At 40.1% G+C, this 19,858-nt stretch overlaps 1 protein-coding gene across 29 annotated transcripts in view; it reads left to right on the forward strand.

Annotated features, from left to right (window-relative positions):
- Positions 1-19,858, forward strand: part of CLASP2 (cytoplasmic linker associated protein 2) — a 185,015-nt gene that overhangs the window by 39,375 nt on the left and 125,782 nt on the right. For 27 of the 29 annotated variants that reach the window (XM_084857987.1, XM_084857997.1, XM_084857994.1 and 24 more), the window contains exon 7: positions 1,852-1,922. In XM_084857987.1, the coding sequence (XP_084714113.1) occupies positions 1,852-1,922 (71 nt within the window). Of the gene's footprint in view, positions 1-1,851; positions 1,923-9,492; positions 9,660-19,858 lie in introns of those variants that run through there. The other 2 variants (XM_084858018.1, XM_084858017.1) reach the window with 2 other exon arrangements.

The following is a 19,858-nucleotide window of genomic DNA, read 5'->3' on the forward strand; positions in this document are numbered from 1 at the left end:
TATGATGGGTATTGTGAGATCTTGGCACCTGGGATACAGATGATGGGAAAATATACCTGATAAAAAGGTCAAGAAGAACATCACATGTGGCATGTTCTGAAAAGATGCTGATACAAAATCTGTCTACAAGATGTGTATGACAATAGGAAGATAATGGCAAACTTCAGGACACTGGTTAGATTTTCCCCAGGAAGATTTTGGGCATGTATGAAGGGTGGAGAGTTATAATACTGTTCGCTTTTGGGCCCAGCTCCCTTAGGTGAGAAAAAAAGAATGGGCACCTCTGGATTTGTCTCTGACCTCTGTGACACATCTCCAGACCCAACTCTCAAGCTAAAGCAGTAAAATATTCCTGAAATTGCTCTGTGCTTGCACAGAATCCTCATATATATGACTGCACTGATGACCACTCGGAGAACATGAGCAACAAGTAGATAACCTGTCGTTATGTAGGTACACAAGGTGCCCTTGAGAATCACAGGATGCAAGAATGAAAAAGAATCCCCACCACCATTCCTCCTGATCTCCCCCCCCCCCCCCCGTCCCAAGTAGTGCTCTGATCTTTGGGGGTTTTGAAGAAAAATGAAGCTATAGGTGGACACGGTCCCAACTTGTACACTGTAAGGATTTCTGTAAAGAGTTTTCTCAACTGCTCTACTGAGAATGCACTAGTCTAAGTTGTCAAAAATGGTGTCCTTTAAAAATCTGTGTTCCTCTCTCCCTTTTTGAGGAATTTTCAAGAAGTAATTACTTTGCACACTTACCGATCACATGCATACTACTCCTGCTGTTATGTTTGAAGTTAATCATTGCTTGAGAAATTAAACTTGAATTCAAGGTTGAAAGGAAAGTGAACACTAGAATTGCAGATGTCTTCAACTACTTCCAGTAGTATACAGGATCATACATGCAGCGTCTTTTGAAGTGGGAAGTGACGCAATTCAGTTTGCTGTGAAAGAACTATACTTTAAAAAAACTTGGCAATTTCAGATGCTGTATCATGATACTAGAACATGCTTTTCCACTTAATTAAGAATATAAAGTGGGTACAACTTGCCCCACATTCTGCTTTCTATGAGCATCTAAAAACTCCTTTTCACAGTTGGAAATTTAAGCATGGTATTATAATAGGAGTTACAGAAAATATATAAATTTGAAACTTGGGGTGTGGATCTTAAATAATAGTGTAACAGGTTTATGGGCTACATAAAAAGAATTAATAAATCTTAACATCTGGAGGATTAGAAAGCTCTAGGAACAGCAAGCACCAGGAAGCCAGCCAACATTAGTTGCTGAAATTAGGACACAGAGGCTGAAATGGCTTGGACATATAAAAGAATGAGGCAAGCTGGAAGGAAAAAGAGTACTGGAGAAAAACAAAGGGACAACATCCTAAAGGGAAACCAGGAACTATATGGGTGAACTCAAGATAGATATGAGTATGTTTTGTGTGGATAATTGTGAAAACAGATTGCATTCATGTAACAGGGGGAATGTGATCTGGCCGTTTTGTGTATCTGACACATTTTCACTTGTAAGCAAGAATGCATTATACCAAATCATCTGAATTTCAGTGCATGCTTTCTGTTTCTGCTATACTTTCAAAACACACTGAACTATAGAGCAACACCAACTTGAAAGTCATGCTTAGCTTCATTCTTCGTATTTGTGACATTGCTGAGATTTCTAGAAATTGATGCCTGAGTAGTTATTGGGGAGCCTTAAAAATCATGGGGATTCGCTTAAATTACAATTTAACATAATTTTGGAATGGGGTAGGAAAGGGGGTGAAATGTCAGTTTTAAAAAATATGTACTATATATATATATATTTGTTTGTTTGTTTTTTCAGGTTACAAACAATATTTATGAAATTTGATGAAGTGAAAAGCTGTGGCAATATGATTTCAAGCAACATTAGTGGTGAGTATCTAGTACTTTATGTGATTTGGGTGTCGAATGTAGCCGACTAAGATGCCTAATGCATTATGAGCTTTTAGCACTTCTAAATCCAAGTTTAGGCTGTCTTCTGTTTTGTTGTTTATTCGGTCAGTTGCTTCTGACTCTTCGTGACTTCATGGACCAGCCCACGCCAGAGCTTCCTGTTGGCCGTCGCCACCCACAGCTCCCCCGAGGTCGAGTCCGTCACCTCCAGAATATCATCCATCCATCTTGCCCTTGGTCGGCCCCTCTTCCTTTTGCTTTCCACTTTCCCTAGCATCAGCATCTTCTCCAGGGTATCCTGTCTTCTCATTATGTGGCCATAGTACTTCAGTTTTGCCTTTAAGATCCTTCCCTCAAGTGAGCAGTCTGGCTTGATTTCCTGGAGTATGGACTGGTTTGATCTTCTTGCAGTCCAAGGCACTCTCAGAATTTTCCTCCAGCACCACAGTTCAAAAGCATCTATCTTCCTTCACTCAGCCTTCCTTATGGTCCAGCTCTCGCAGCCATAGGTTACTACGGGGAATACCATTGCTTTAACTATGTGGACCTTTGTTGTCAGTGTGATGTCTCTGCTCTTCACTATTTTATTAAGATTTGTCATTGCTGTCCTCCCAAGAAGTAAACGTCTCTTGATTTCCTGGCTGCAGTCAGCATCTGCAGTAATCTTTGCACCTAGAAAGACAAAGTCTGTCACTGCCTCCACGTTTTCTCCCTCTATTTGCCAGTGATCAGTCAAGCTGGTTGCCATAATCTTGGTTTTTTTGAGGTTTAACTGCAACCCAGCTTTTGCACTTTTTTCTTTCACCTTCGTCATGAGGTTCCTCAGCTCCTCCTCGCTTTCAGCCATCAAAGTGGTATCATCTGCATATCTGAGATTGTTAATGTTTCTTCCAGCGATTGTAACTCCAGCCTTGGCTTCATCAAGCCCAGCACATCGCATGATGTGATCTGCGTACAGGTTGAATAGGTAGGGTGAGAGTATACAACCCTGCCGTACTCCTTTCCCAGTCTTAAACCAGTCCGTTGTTCCGTGGTCTGGTCTTACCATTGCTACTTGGTCGATATACAGATTCCTCAGGAGGCAGACAAGATGACTTGGTATCCCCATACCACCAAGGACTTGCCACAATTTGTGATGATCCACGCAGTCAAAGGCTTTAGAATAGTCAATAAAACAGAAATAGATGTTTTTCTGAAACTCCCTGGCTTTCTCCATTATCCAGCGGATATTGGCAATTTGGTCTCTAGTTCCTCTGCCTTTGCTAAACCCAGCTTGTACATCTGGCAATTCTCGTTCCATGAATTGCTGGAGTCTACCTTGCAAGATCTTGAGCGTTACCTTACTGGCATGTGAAATAAGTGCCACTGTTCGATAGTTTGAACATTCTTTGGTGCTTCCCTTTTTTGGTATGGGGATATAAGTTGATTTTTTCCAATCTGTTGGCTATTCTTGTGTTTTCCAAATTTGCTGGCATATGGCATGCATCACCTTGACAGCATCATCTTGCAAGATTTTAAACAGTTCAGCTGGGATACCATCATCTCCTGCTGCCTTGTTATTAGCAATGCTTCTTAAGGCCCATTCAACCTCACTCTTCAGGATGTCTGGCTCTAGCTCACTGACCACACCGTCAAATCTATCCCCGATATTATTATCCTTCCTATACAGATCTTCTGTATATTCTTGTCACCTTTTCTTGATCTCTTCTGCTTCTGTTAGGTCCTTGCCATCTTTGTTTTTGATCATACCCATTTTTGCCTGGAATTTACCTCTGATATTTCTAATTTTTTGGAAGAGGTCTTTTGTCCTTCCTATTCTATTATCTTCTTCCACTCCCGCGCATTGCTTGTTTAAAAATAATTCCTTATCTCTTCTGGCTAACCTCTGGAATTTTGCATTTAATTGGGCATATCTCCCCCTATCACTGTTGCCTTTTGCTTTCCTTCTTTCTTGTGCTGTTTCCAGTGTCTTGTCTTCTTGGTTTTCTTTTTCTTTGGGACATTTTTTGTTGCCGCCTCCTGAACAATGTTGCAAACTTCTGTCCATAGTTCTTCCAGGACCTTATCTACTAAATCTAGTCCCTTAAATCTATTCTTCACCTCCACTGCATATTCATTAGGGATATTCGTGAGCTCATATCTAACTGATCTGTGGGTCTTCCCTATTCTCTTTAGTCTGATTCTAAATTGTGCAATAAGAAGTTCGTGATCTGAACTACAATCAGCTCCAGGTCTTGTTTTTACCAACTGCATAGATGTCCGCCACCTTTGGCTGCAAAGGATGTAGTCAATCTGATTTCGGTGTCGACCATCTGGTGAAGTCCATGTATAAATTCGTCTCTTAGGTTGTTGGAAGAGAGTGTTTGTTATGCCCAGTGAGTTGTCTTGGCAAAATTCTATCAGCCTATGTCCTGCTTCATTTTGTTCTCCCAGACCATGCTTGCCTGTAATTCCAGGTGTCATTTGACTACCCACCTTAGCATTCCAGTCTCCTGTAATGAAAATAACATCTTTGTTTGACGTACTATCCAGTAGGTGCTGCAGTTCCTCATAGAACTGATCTACTTCTGCTTCTTCTGCATCTGTGGTTGGGGCGTATATTTGGATCACTGTGATGTTAAATGGCTTACCCTGAATTCGAATTGAGATCATTCTGTCATTTTTTGGATTGTATCCAAGCACTGCTTTAGCCACTTGATTATTAATTATGAAGGCTACTCCATTTCTTCTGTGGTCCTCTTGTCCACAGTAGTAGATCTGGTGGTCATTTGACGTGAAGTGGCCCATTCCAGTCCATTTCAGTTCACTGACACCCAAAATGTCTATATTTAATCTTGACATCTCCCCAATAACCACATCCAATTTGCCCTGGCTCATAGCTCTTACATTCCAGGTTCCTATGGTGTGTTGATCTTTAGAACATCGAATTCGCCGTTCACCACCAGCACCATCCGCCGCTAGCCGTCCTTTCGGCTTTGAGCTAGCTGCGTCATCACATCTGGGGCTAGTTGAACTTATCCCCTGTTCCTCCCCAGTAGCATTTTGACCATCTTCTGACCTGGGAGTCCCATCTTCCGATGGTATACCGACATATCTTTGGTTGTACTGATCCATTTAGTTTTCATGGCAAGAATACTGGGGTGGGTTGCCGTTTCCTTCCCCAGGGGTCATATTTAGTCTGACCTCTCTGCCATGACCTTCCCGTCTTGGGTGTCCCTTCACAGTTTAGCTCATGACGTCATTGAGGTGCCCAAACTCCAGCACCACGACAAGGTAACGATCTCCTTTGCTGAAACGCTGTCTTCTACTCTGTAACAATTGATCCCCCAAAACAAGTATTAATATAATTGTAAAAATGTATGGCACTGAATGTGAGCGTTTTCTTCTTAGAATCTGTTTTGCTGGTACCACTGCAGCTTTGATGAGGTCTTGACACAGTTTCAGTTTCATACATAAGTCAGAATTTGCTGGGTTGGCATGGATAGCAAGTCCATGCCAACCCAGATCTGGGTTCAGGCCAGTATGAAACAGAATGATCTATCCCTTTTGGCTCTCAGCTCCTAGCACCTTTGGAGAGAGGGTTAGTTTTTGGTCCATATTGGTTGTAATTTATCTAATTTTTATATATGCTTCTATTTGTCTAGGAATATCTGAGATATTTTTTTCCTAACAGTTAATTGTTAGTTACTTAGTAGAGTGTAAATTTGTTGTGTTAAACACAAATTTAATTCTGGCATGTTTCATCTTGTGTTCTGAGATAATTTTCCATTTGTTCTCATTATTTTTTTTGTGGTCATTCGTGTATGAGATATATTCATATTGCTTATTAGTCCTATTGCCTTTCCAATGCTATAGTATTTTTCTAAGATAGAAATATTATTTATTTATTGAATTTATCCAGCATATATATTTCGCCTTGAAGATATGGGAGCATTTTCTAACAGTTCCTGAAGGCTTCCTGACGCTTTGTTTGCCCTTTTTGTTTGCATTTCCATGATTTCTTAAATCATTGCCTCTGAGAGCTGATTCTTACTTGCATAAGAGCAGATGCCTATTGAGAATATCTGTTCACATGAGATTCAGTGATGCCTTCTGTGAGCATTCTTGGCACACCCCATTGATAAAAGCTTTCCCCCTTTATTTTCCATGGGCAGGCTTTGCTGCTATTATGCTGTTTATGTATGTCAGCCATTCACATGAACAAATATTTGTGCATATAATGCAAGAGACATACAGTATTTCTGCACATGAGGCAGTTGCTGTGCACTGCCTTGATGGTTTTTTAGCAAATAAAGCAGTATATAAAAGTTAATAAGATAAATTGCTACATATAACCTGTATTTCTGACTCCAAATTGTCTTCAGTCCATAGGTTTCATGCTAGTGTTGTGTTGCTGTTGTGGGTCAGTGATACCCTTGCGGCATGGGGAAGCTCAGTTACTGTTGTGGCTTCTTTTTTTAAAAAAAATGTATATAACCTTACAGTAAATGCAAAATGGCATTATTGTTGCAAGTCTGTGCAGGTATCTAACCCATAATAAGTACCTTCAGTTTCGGGACCTGTATATTGCCTGACATTTGGGCTGCATGACACTTCTGGTGTGGCTTTCTACTGCTCCCAAGTCTTAAGGCTATCAGCTGTGTCCCATTTTTAACCTCATCAAAATTTATGTGGTATTCTTCCTAACGAGAGGTGTGTTAAGCTTCTCCTATTTGTCAGCAAATGAACAACCATTTCCATGGAAACGGACATTGCAGACAGCAGCAGAGCTCATCGAATTCCTATTCCTGGAGGCCGAGTTCTGTAAATGCTGTTCCTTCTACAGGATTTAAGAGGATTCCTACGTGATAATTTAAATGTTGGGGAAGGGGATTATGATTAAAAATTGTTAAAGCCATCAGTGTTTCCTCCTCTTCACAGTGGGCAAACAACATCAGGGTGATCTAAATGGGCTTTCCAGTCATCCATAGGCAACAGCTTGTCTGCTCTCATAATGCTCATTTTATAAACAAGTGGGTTTGCACAGATAGGGCATATGAAACGTCTATTTTCACAGACTTGTAACATAATATGAAAAAGGAGGGTTTGGGATTATATTACTCCAAACAAATGACAATAAACTATGTGTATCTGCATCACATATAGTTGTCACTTCTTTAAATCACACATAGCTCTATTTGCTCCACGTCTTTGCTCCACTATTGAAATATCTGGGGTACTGGCAGCTTGTAAATTGTGTACCATTGTTACAGTCATTGCACTATGAAGAATATACACAGATACTAATTTCCAAATAGAAATCAGGAGACCAAAACTATTGTTTGGATGAATAATGTCACTGCTTCTAGATATGGCTTTTAGCTATAAGCACATGAACTAGCATGTTGTACCTTATTACACAATATTAGACTAATTGCACTTGACTATTTAAAGTTTACAAATAAATAATATTCACTGGCCTTTCTAAAGAGGGCCAATCAGCCAGCATTTTTCACTGATGTATATTTGTATTTTGCTAGCCTAAGCCATTTTCCTAGCTGTTTTTTATCTGCTTCCTCTCATCTATTTTAGGTATCTTAGATTGCTGTGGTGTTAACAGATTTATGCTATGTACGTTTGCATAATAGTCCATGCATCTTCTATGTGATGAGCGTTATTTATTTATTCATTACATTTCTATACTGCCCAATAGCTGAAGCTCTCTGGGCGATTCACAATAATTAAAATCATAACGTATAACATGATAATATAAAAGTTTAAAAATACAGTTTAAAATAAAGTATAGCTGTCTCATTCTGTTAACTCTGTGATGATTGGACAAACTGTGTGTGAAAGCAGCTCATCTTAGGCCTGATAACAGAGTTTCATGCCCAGAGGATTGCTGAGAAATAGATTTGGGAGCAGAAATATCTTTCAGAACAACAACAACAAAATCGGGAAACTCAGACTTGTCAACACTATGATATTAGCCCTTGACTTCAAGCACTAATGAATAATAGTAATAGCTGCAGTATCCACGGGAACTGGAGACTGGGTTAGGCTGGAAGGATGGGGTCTATATTATCCACTGTATTGTGTGTGAGAGGGATGGAAGGGGCATGAATGAGAGTGGAGGAGTTGTGATTTTGCTTGCCTCATACATAGTATGTATGGTTGTAGTATGTATGGTTACCCTCTTTAACTATATCTTTGGGAACATAAAGATATTTCCTTTGTCCATCCACTCTCTTTCTGGTGTACCTCATCCCACCAGTTGGGGAGAAGAAACGATTATGCACCAGGTCACTGAAGCCATTTTGAGGAGAGGCAGGAGAGGCAGAGATAGAATAACTGGTATTTCTAGTCAGGCAGCTGTGGGGATGGGGGATTGTACAGGGTGGTTTATTCATCCCATTATGCTTCCAGCACTGGGTGGTAATTAAATGTGTTGTTGGCTGTTACATTTTTATTCTAAACCTTCCTCAAAGGGGTTCGGGGGTAGACCTGGCTGAGATAGTGACTGGCCCAAGGTCACCCAGCTTTAGGCCGAGCAGGGATTTGAACCTCGGTCTCCCTGGCCTTAATCCTTGTCTGGCACTCTTAACTACTGTGTTGCATCAATCAGTCTCCCTGTTCCTGCACCCCTCACTGGAAATTCCAGCAACTTCTTCCTCTACTTTTAAGAGGTTGGGAAGGGGGGCAGAACATATTTCTATATATGAATGAATAGGCTGTGTCAATATTTTTTTAAAAATCAGTGAAATTTTGTGGATCTGCTTGTATTTCTTGTGGAGAGAGCTTTTTAAAAGTAGATCATGATCTAAATAGTTTGCTATTTCAGTGCTTTCAATTTTTAATGCCATACTTCCTAATATTGTGTGTGTGTTTAATTCTGTACATTGTTATATTGCTTAATACATTTCATAAAGATCTGTGGGAACTGCTTGCCTTGACTTTTTGTGTGGCCAAGAAATGAAACTATTGTTGATAGAGGAACACTGCAAACTTGCTTTGGGTATGTGGTTGATTCAGTTTTATGTCACTGTCTTTACCAGAAGCAATCTTTGTTAAGTGGCACAGATTTCTTTGAACAGAAAAGCCTTTGACAGACTGCCTTTGACGTGATTTGTTTACAGCAACTAGTGATGGTTTTGTACAATGGGAGATTGAGAAGATAGCCCCCACCCCACCCCCACAAAAAGGCCAAACAGAAATATGACACATCTTCTGTTTGTAGATATGTAAATCAGATAATGGTTGTATCATGTGACCACTCCTGATTGCACATGAATCCTTAAGGGGGATATAAGCAAAAAGTGATTACAGAACACATGCCTTGTGTTTTGATGACTGCATTAAAAGTCTCTATGGAATAACGTTCATTGGCTGTGAGCAATGTCTTTAAAGAAAAAGGCACAAAGCTACTGGAGAGCTTGGGAGGGTGTGGGGAAAGTCTTACTGTAATGTCCTTTGGTTTAAGCAGGAATGAGGTTGCTTATAGTGGAAGGAAGGAGTTTCCTGTAAGAAGCAGGACTTCTATTTTGAAGTGGCATAGCAGCTGTTGCTTATTGCAGTACAGAGCTGCAGATCTGACTGGGTCACACAGCTCTCTCTGTGTGTCTTCATGGCTGCACTGGATTGAGAGTGGCGCAGGCACATATTGTCACTCAAATTGAAGTTGGATCATTTGAAACAACACCTAGTAGCGTTTCAAGTGTGTCATGGCTGTTGGGGATGGTGAGTGCGATTTTTATTATTGTTATACTGGCTTGAGTTTTGTGTACTTGAATATTGACACAACCGTGCGATGTTAGGCATGTCAAACGCTGGTTTATGTTGTGCTATGGCTTTTTTTTTTTTTTAGGGCTTTTGAAACTTAAATTGGGATTAAGCAACAGTAAAGGCAGTGTACCTATAGAATAGTACTGTGTCTTTTAGTCATGTGTTTTGTGGTTTTGGGTGGCAATAAGAAGGACATGTCATCTCATCTGTGTACAAGCAGGGAGAAAGTATCTACACTGAGAAGGCATTTGAAGTAAACACAGTGTGGCTGTTCTTTAAAGAAAGGTTTAGCTAGGGTATATGAAAGTCTTGAATTAAGTGAGATGGATATATTGTTTGGATGTTATATGCTAGGTTGCCATTGTTATCATCCTTGCACAATTTGCCTAGAGTATTCCCGGGCTATAAAGATTAAGAATTCTTAATTGTAGAACTGTGAGTATATATTTTCTTTAATTGCAATGGAACTTAATCAAGTTTGTGCATATCTCTGTGGTCATTTTATGATATGTACAAATGCTGCTGGCTAAAGAAAGAGGAGTTTGACCTTTATGGAAATTAATGTTATTAATATGTGGATATTTTTATTTTTTAGTTTATATTTAGTGGCTGAGATGATTTATTCAAGATGCGGTTTTTCATAAAGAAATCATGTCAAGGCTAAAATGCCAAATAGATAATATAGGCAATATTATAAGTAATTACCTATGTGGATTCTCAAGATGTTTGTGTTTTAATCCATTGGAAATTAGGCAGTAGTTTAGGATGAGTATTTTGTAGTCCTTAAGATGGTTGCATAATCCTATGGCGTTGATATGTTTCTACAACTGTGTAGCTAGTCAAACTTTAAACAGTTAGAGAGCTTATGAATGTCACTTTCTTCATAAATTAATTTATGTTCATAAATTAAAAACTATTTAAATATTAAATTTCTCTAACAGTGCTGCTCTTATATTTGTTTTCATTTGGAGAACTCCCAAACATCCATCTTTCTAACATCACTTGGATTGGTCATGAATCTGTCATTGTTCAGTGACTATACTAATTGTTACATTGACAGTTACCATTATTACCATAGTCCTGTGCCTATTATTGCAAATGAAAGAGATCCTTTGCTTTTGATGTATTATTTCTATGTAGTTGTGGTTTATTTCCTCTGATGTATATCATAAAGCAATTTGTGGAAGTTAACCAGATTCTAAACGGCGTTACACAGAATGTTTTTTTTTACTTGCTTTCTCCACAAATGGCATCATTTGTATGTTCATTATTAATCAAGGCACTTAGCTTATACCTCAGGACCACTAGCTGAAGTGTACTCAAATAACTGTCAAAGACAAGAATTTGCGGTTTGCTTGTGTCAACCGTTTGGTCACTAACAAGTACTCAAACATAATACTGTTCTAAAAGTCAGCTGACACTATGGAGGAGCTTTGAGTAAAATGTCAGATACAATTAGAATTGTGTAGAAAGATTCTGTAGGAGTTTTTTCTTAAATCAACTGTTCACATCTAGGAGGAATTCAATCTCTTGAATGACCAATGTCATGATAATGTTAACATAACTGAGAATAAGACTACTCTGTAGATAATCTGTTCTGTGGATTGTTGAATAGTGCAATCCTGTGGATGTCTACTCAGAAGTAAGCCCTATTGAGTTCAGGAGGACTTACTCCTGGGTAAATGTGTTTAGAATTGCAGCCAAAATCTTTGTACTTGAACTTTTCTCGAAGTCAAGTTTTCTCATGCAACAGGACTTTTCTTTCTGTTCCTCACTGCAGTCAGTTATGGCCATTCCTAAACTATTTTTGCATGTTGGAGGACCCTCTGGAATGGCATGGGAAATGTTGCAGAAAGCTGGAAGTGGAAATCAGGGACTCCCCATGTGCAAAGCGAAGTGCAAGCTCTTTTGATCCTAGCCATTGTTCCCGTTTTAAAATTCAACATTTAGAAAACTATTTTCTATTTTTACTAGCAAATGAATGAATACAGAATTTAATTCATACTCTGTAGTGATTTGTTCCATATTCCAAAAATTATTGTATTCATTCTTTATTCACTGATAAAATCAAATGTGTTGTTAAAGAATAGGGAGAATCTGACTGAACTTCACCTTAAGCCAGGGGTGGGCAACTATGGGGTGCAGGAGCATGTAGCTCCTGCACCCCATAGCTGCTAAGGAACCCTAAAAGGATCAAATGTCGTTTGCAGAGAAGCTAGATTTGACCTTTTTGGTGATCCATAGTGCTCAGGATGCCATTTTTTGTTTAATTTTTTAAAACAATTTTTCGGGTCACCAAGCAGATTATGGCCCAGGCAGAAATGGCCCCTGGACCTCCCAAGGTTGCTCCCCCATCTTAAGCTTATTGAGCTTCCAGGTGTATAAGCGTATTACGCTTCCAGGTGTAAGGAAGATAGTTTCACCAAATTAATTTCCTAATTTCCACAGCTTTTTATAGGTACTGAATTTTGAACCTTAATTTCCATTGTGAGAGATGGAGACACAAGATTCTGTTGTTGGCACTTGGAAACACATGCACAGCTTTTTTGAAACTAACTCAAGTTAACATTTGGAGGTTCCAGAGGTTCTTTTCATATTTTGAAAATGTGAAAATGTTTGTTTGCTAGAAATATCTTATTTACACCTTCACATAAAATTGTAGTGGTGTTGAAGTTCTTGGCACTGAATTTTTTTTGTGTGAGCTGCTCCTTGAAGAGGATAATGTTATATCCCTTGTTAACGGTTTTTGTGAACCGCCCAGAGAGCTTCGGCTATTGGGCGGTATAGAAATGAAATAAATAAATAAATAACCAACCAACCAACCAACCAACCAACCAGATTAGGGCTTTCAGGCTATATCCAACATAATGGTTGTGTACTACTGTCATGTAGGACACAAGATCATCCTGTTTTATTTTAATTCAGAGATTTACCAGAGTATTACTACTTTGTTAAATGAATTGATATAATTATTTTGCTTCAGAGATACATTGTTCAAACTAAACAAGAATTTATTAATTTACTATACTTATATTCCATATTTCCACCAAGGAGCTCAAGGCAGCCAACATGGTCCTCCCCACAACATTTTGTACATTTTTTTTTAAAGCTGGTTTAAATGTGTTCTTTAGAGCTGCAGTTCCTGCTTTTCGAAATCCATTCTTTGAGCAAAGGCTAAGGAGTTCAGTCATTCAAGTTGGTTTTGTCTTTGGCATACAAGTAAAGCTGGCCAACGAAATTACCAGTTTGTATGGTGATATATTTTTCATGATGTGGGCACTTGTCCATTTTTTAAACTGGATTGAGATCAACCATTTATTTCAGTTAGACTTGGATCCTGAGTAGTATAGAACCTTTCCAGAAACATTCTGAGCCACCTTAAAAGTGATTCATCAAGAAAGGAGAGCACTTTTCTAAACATATTTTTAGCCCCTTGTGAGGACCTGAGGCCTTTTTGACCACCTCAGGATCCCCACAACCCTCTGTTTGTGTATTGTGATGCTTCACCACTTTCTCAATTGGTGCCACCAATACCCCTTTTAGAGCTGCTTTCTTCCTTTTGGTAGCACAGACCAAGCAGCCAGCATGTGGGGGTTATTCCATGAAACCCTTCCTAATAACTAAAAAGGAAACTGTCTTTTAAAATTGAAAACAAGGAAGGTTTATTTGGTACAACAGGATTGGGAATAGGAACTGGACTGGGATGAGGAAAGGATATCAGGGATGATGATTAAAATAAGTCAGCACTATAAACTATACTATAACATTTGCTTTTAGTTCTATGTTCAAAAACCTCTCACAGTCTCTCTCACACTACCTAACACACTTTCTATCCCATAGACTATCTCACTAGATGTTCTCACTCTTATCTCCCAATCTCATCTCAGACTTATCTAGCTGTACCTAATAGGGATGTACCAATCCCTTATTTGCCGTCCATGGGGAGTCTGCTGGGGGGGGGGGGAGGCGATCTGTTCCTCCCCCCCCGGAATCCTCGCCAGCCAGCTCCGCTCTGTGGCAATTCCGCGGAGCCGCTGTCCGGCTCCGAAGCCCCAGCGATATGGCTGCCATTGCCGTATTGCTGGCTGGACTGACGAACTGCGGACGCCATTTGCGTCCCTGTTCTTTGATGTGATAGACCCTATCACGTCAAAGAGCAGGGACGCAAATGGTGCCCGCTACGCTGGATGCCATTTGCGTCCGCAGTTCGTCAGTCCAGCCAGCGATACGGCAATGGAGGTCATATCGCTGGGGCATCGGAGCTGGCAGCAGGCAGGATCCGCCGGTGAGGACTTCGCGAGGGAGGCGGAGGGAGGCAATCCGATCCTCCACAGACTTCAGGGGACCAGATTCAATAGAATCCAGCCTCATTGGGGTCCGTGGAGGATTTCTCCAACATCCCTAGTACCTAATATATCTTCCACCCAGACTTATCCGACTCTCTAGAAGCAATCATCCCACCTTTTTCTGCACAAGCTCTCCTCCAGTCACACTGCATTCCATTCTCACTCAGCCCTTTCTTCCACTTGCCATACTGTAATTCTTGCCCACACTCTGCCAAAACCTGCCTCACACTCACCTGTCAATCATTCCAGTTACATACCAACCACAATACATATATACAAACCTTTACTATTTACATCATATTGTGCATGTGGAATCGCCGTACCCATCTTATAACATAACACTTTTAACACTTTCTTTAATGCTTATGTTCAATGGTTAAGAGAGCGATCGTGGTGCTTTTGCCTGCAGGGTGACAGTAATGACGGAAGTGGTTTTCCACCTTCTGCTGGGCTTTTTAGTGCCCTTAGAAAAACAATTTCTCCTACAATAGGAGGGAATTCAGTTAGACCTGCCCTGGTTCTGGTTCCCCCATGTTGGGGGTGTGCTTGGGGCCTGGGAGGGCTGTGGATCCAGCAGATCTACATCTTCTCCCTCTGTGCCCACTGCCACACACCCCACAGGCCTCTTTCCCTTCTTCTATGCGGTTGGAGAGAGAACCATCACCGGAAACCTCTGTGATGGCTGCAAAGGGACCAGGAGAGGGACTCAGAGGTAGGAACATAGGAAGCTGCCTTAGGAAGCTGAGTGAGGCCATAGATCCATGTAACTGAGTATTGTAAACACTGAGCTGCCTTTGATTATGTGTAGAATATATATTGGTATACTCTGCAAAAACTTATGTAGTGAATGCAGTGTCCTTGATGCTGAATTACATTAAGAGCTTGGGCTTGGAAAAGCAGTGACCCAGACTGACTCACAAAGCTCTTTGGCCTTGGATTCATTTGCATGAGTTTGCACCTTCTGTTTTCTGTTCTTCCTCAGATGTGGGTTCTTCTATCTCTCAACTATCATATTGGGTTTTGTTGGATATTAGGACATGTAAGCATTAGGGGCAATGAACTGGCTGTCCAGGCTGCCAGAATGGCAGCCCACTTTGCTTTTAAACGTGTAGAAGTACCACCAAGAGTCTTTGCCCCCATATTGTAAGTCTAAGCTGAAGGAACAGTAACAATAGCTATGAGAATGCCAGACCAGCAGTAAGTTTCTTGAATTGTAACCAGTGCTTCCAATTATGGTGGGATTTTTCACTTAAGAACTGAAAGAAGTTGTCTTGGCCAAGCTGTAGATTGGGCATGGAGTCCCTAGCTATCAGTATCTCTTGGTCATGCCTTTTAGTGTTCCCCTCATTGTTAAACACATGTTGCTAGAATGTCTACAATTATCAAGTGCATGACAAACTACATACCCAGTTCCCTTCTCTAAGCTTAGCCTCAGTTTTAGGTGATGATGCTGATTTATGAGTTTTATTCAGGTTCCTGAGCTCTATTGGCTGGCTGCCCTCTTTTTAAGATGGTTTGAATTATTGCAAAGAAATTGCTGATAGAGGAAGTTTTCTGCATTTTCAACAAGACTAGTGTGTAGCACATTACGGCCTAAACTTCAGTATACCCAACCTACTTATGCAATATGTGTTTAAGTTTCTATTACGTGCATAACAATCTGTTTTCCACTCTTTACATCCTAAAATGAAAACCAGCAGGAATGTTAAGTCTAAAAGAAAACTTCAGGTGTCTCATCAAGTGTGTTACCGTAATTCTTTTATCTTCCCCGGTGGTTCTGATGCCTGAAATCTTAATAAGGTTACAAAGTAGATCTTTGACTGAAGCTAACAAGTAAAGGGAATAAAAAATATAGCTCTTCTCTGTTTGTTTTGTCACAATAGATGGGGCTTACCTTCTGGAAGAGTATCTGATATAAATTTGCCAGAACCAGCTGCTCCATAGCATGCATAATCTCCTTGGAAATTACATTTCAAGGAAGGACTTAACAAAATGATGTGTGCCAAAGGGATAAATCGCCAAAACAGAATGGCTGAGGCAATAAAGCTATATAATACTACTGATGTAAGTCCCTAAAAACTTACCAAGCATCAGAATGGCACTGAGATTAACTTGGCCAACTGTTCCCGCACTCATTTGAGGGGGGTCTCTAATGCCTGCAAGTTCAGAGGATTTTAACAATTTCATAAGAAAGGAGATGGTCATTAACTGAACATTTTGCATGCTTTCTAGTTAAAACAAGTAAGGATATCGCTTTCTGAAGGTGACAGAGAAATTTTGACCTCCTTGGACTGAAGATAACTATAAGCAAGAGTTGGCCTCCAAATAATTCACCATAGCACCAACCCAAATTTGAGATTTCCAAATAAGTGTCTGGCTCAGGGCTGTTTGGGCATCTGCTTCTGTTTTTTTTTTTTTTTTTTTGCCACTGTGGGACTTAAGGTCTTCTATTTCCTCTCTGGTCCCCCAGTGCAAAAACTATGTCAGCCTCCCCCAACCTGGTGCCTTCCAGATGTGTTGGACTCTTCAATCAACACATCATCTCCCAGCCAGCATGGCCACCACCTGACCTATGCATAGTAAAGGAAGCAGAAAGGAGGCAAAGTTATGTGAACGTGGGATCTCCTTCATTCCTGTATATTGAAACTGCTCGAGAAGGTTTCATTATTCAGGGTTATAGGGAGATACCATCTTCAGATAAAGTGCTCTCCCAGTTCAGGCAATCATTTCTAAGTACAAAGAGGAAATACACAAGCCCTGAGGCCTGTTTCCAGTCTTACTGCAGGAGGATGGGGGGGGGAATAGAGTAATGGTTAGACAGCTCTTTGACACCTCTGTTGCAGTGACCATCAGGTTACGAAATTCAAGTAGCTACTAAACTACCCACAAGCATAAGAAAGGGGGAATAGTAAGAGGTATATATTTCTTTGAATGAAGGCTTTAATTGTCCAGTTAGGCTCTGTCTCCTATTTAAGGGATGTAATGGAGCTAGTCTCAGACCCCCTCACCAGATAAATGTGGAACACACTGACTTCATCTTCCCTTTCTAAAATTTCAGCATTTTTCAGTCATCTAGTTTTTGCTCTAGCTCTTTATCCTGGGTTTATCTGTGAAAGATATATTGGATATAGCTACGGAGACATGGGAGTGCTCAATCTCTACAGAAGCTGAGAAAATGCAGAGCATTTGGAACAAATATGGACTGTTGGCTGCAAACTCCCTGATTGTCGGAAGATGATCATTTTATTGGGTTCTGGGTTGCTTCTACTAATTTTTTTCCTGATGGCTGTTCTCAAATAAGAAAAATTAAATCAACTTTTATGCCCAGATCATTTCACTTCAAAATGCCTTTTGTCTCTTGTTCTTCCTAAGGTATAAAAATTAATGTGACTAAAGAGAGCTTATAACAGGTTACATGAGGTGTGGGTAATATACCCCTGCATAATTTAACACAGTCAAACTATTTGGTGTGAACGCAGTTGTAAAGAACATCCTAATATTAAAATTTTATAGAAGAGCAACTCTTGATTGAAGCTGTTCAGCACCTAGAATTAGAGTTGCAGGTGTGAAAATGCCTGCGCTTTAAGACTTTATCAGATTGCCCAAACACATACAATGCTAACTAAGTGAAGGATGTCATAGTCTTATGCTTCTTACTTTAAAAAAAGAAACAGCAAAAACAGCTTGCATTTCAGAAGTGACTCTTCGCTGCTTTCAAGCTTCATATCTGCAAGTTTTGGAGTTCCTTCTCAGAGTAATGGTTACTCGGTGTCTGTGGAAACAATACGTTGTATCCAGATTTAGTCATACTTGGAGTAGAGTCATTGAAATCAATGGGGTTAAAGTCATGACTGTTCTATTATAAGTATGACTAAATCTGGATTTAAGCCAATAGGTGTGTGTGTGAGGGGGGTGGTATATCTTACATAGCTGTTCCTATGGCTATGAATGTATAAGAGTATGAACTGCATGTGAACTGCCTGTGAGGGAGTTTGTACTCACTAGTGCTGGGTAAAAGCGTGTGTGCGTGCTTTTCACAAACTTTTTTTCCTCAGCAGTATGGCATCCTCCTTCCATGTCTGAGAACTAGCAAGTGTTTTGTAGTTGTCAGTTGCTACAAGTATTCAACACTTTTGTCTCTGCTTTGTGTAAGAGAAGTTGTCACATGTGTACACTTCCTTCCTCCAAGATGCTCATGACAGCACCCCATAACATTTTTAATAATGTTTAGGGGAGTCCTGTAACACTGAATAGTAACTGTTTCTTGTGTTCTCTTATGCATGTCAATTGATTCACCTTTATTTGTAAATTTATGAGTCACCTTTCAGCCCACATAGGTCCCCCAAGGTGGCTTACAGTTAAAACTGGTTACAATTAAAAAACTTCACATTTTTAAAGAACTGTAAAAACAATGTGAAAACTTTAAAAAACAGCACCAACAGCAGAAATTGAGAGCAGGCCAGAATCTTATAGAGTGCAGAGCTAACAGATTTAAAATAATAAAAAGCCATACAGAACTAAGAAGTTTTAACAGCCCAACTAAAACTGAATAGAGTAGGGGCCAGCCTTACTTCTTTAGGGACAGAGTTCCACAGGCAGGGCAATGTGACCGTGAATGCTCTACCTATGTTGGTGTTGTTAGCAGTAGTACTAATACTTGTATACTGTTTAATATAATAAGATCTCTAAACAGTTCACATATAAATATAAAAAAATACATTTAAATGCAGTATTAAAAAAAAATTCATATACAATAACAATACAAAACAATACAAGGTACGATAAGATGGAGCAGCATATGATTAATTGTAATTAATTACAAGCCAGAGAAAACCTGGGTGAACAAGTGTGTTTTGGGGAGGCATTTGAAACGTACCACATTTTCTGCCTCCTGAACTGCACAGGGAAGGATTTTTTAGAGGGTGGGCACTGTCACCAAGAAGGCCTTTGAGATATTACATGGTGACATTCTGTTGGTCATGAAATGATCAGCAAGGCCTCTTCTGAAGTTCTAAAGGCCGGCTGGGTATATATAGGGGAAGGCAGTCTGCTAGGTATCTTGGACCCAAGTTGTTTAGGGGTTTGCCAACAATATAACCTTGAATGTGGCTTGGTGCCTAATAAGCCAGTGCAGTTCTTTTACTACAGGTGTTATGTGGACATAGCCGGGTGTCCCAGTGAGCACTCTAGTTGCTGCATTCTGCACTGACTAACTGCAGCTTCTGAACAGAGTCACACTCCCCCTGTCCCTCTGCCAAAGAAGGTCATCCATCACAGAGACCAAGGCCAATTCTCTTCCAAAACTGGGATTGAACTTAACCTCTTTTGCTGGTGGGACACACCAAAGAACATCTGAAGAAGATCTTAAACTATAGATAGGTTCAAATGGGAGGAGGCAGTCTTTCAGATATCCTGGCTCCAAGCCATTTAGGATCTTATAGTTAAGCACCAGCATCTTGAATTGTGCCTGGAAACTGATGTGAAATCAGTGCAGTTGATACAAGACTGGTGTAATATAGTCAAAGAGCACACAAGAAAGTAATCATTTAGCACTAGCTGCAGTTTCTGAACACTCAGAACCGCTAGTTCTTTCAGAAGGAAACTTTTCAAGGGTGTTTGCTATACATGCAACAGTATCAATGATGGGTGTGAGATGATATAGATGCAGCCCTGTAAAAAATGTTGCAGCGTAGAATGCGTCCGTTTAGGCACTCCAGCTTTTTTTCTCTCCATTTGGGGCTTTTTTCCTGGAAGTGGGGTGAACACATTTCTGCCCAATCCCAGGTACGTTAAAATCTTTGCATCAAT

Source organism: Heloderma suspectum, chromosome 5 (genome assembly GCF_057233095.1).
Source record: "Heloderma suspectum isolate Gila_16-S chromosome 5, 16-S_ref, whole genome shotgun sequence".
NCBI lineage: Eukaryota > Metazoa > Chordata > Lepidosauria > Squamata > Helodermatidae > Heloderma > Heloderma suspectum.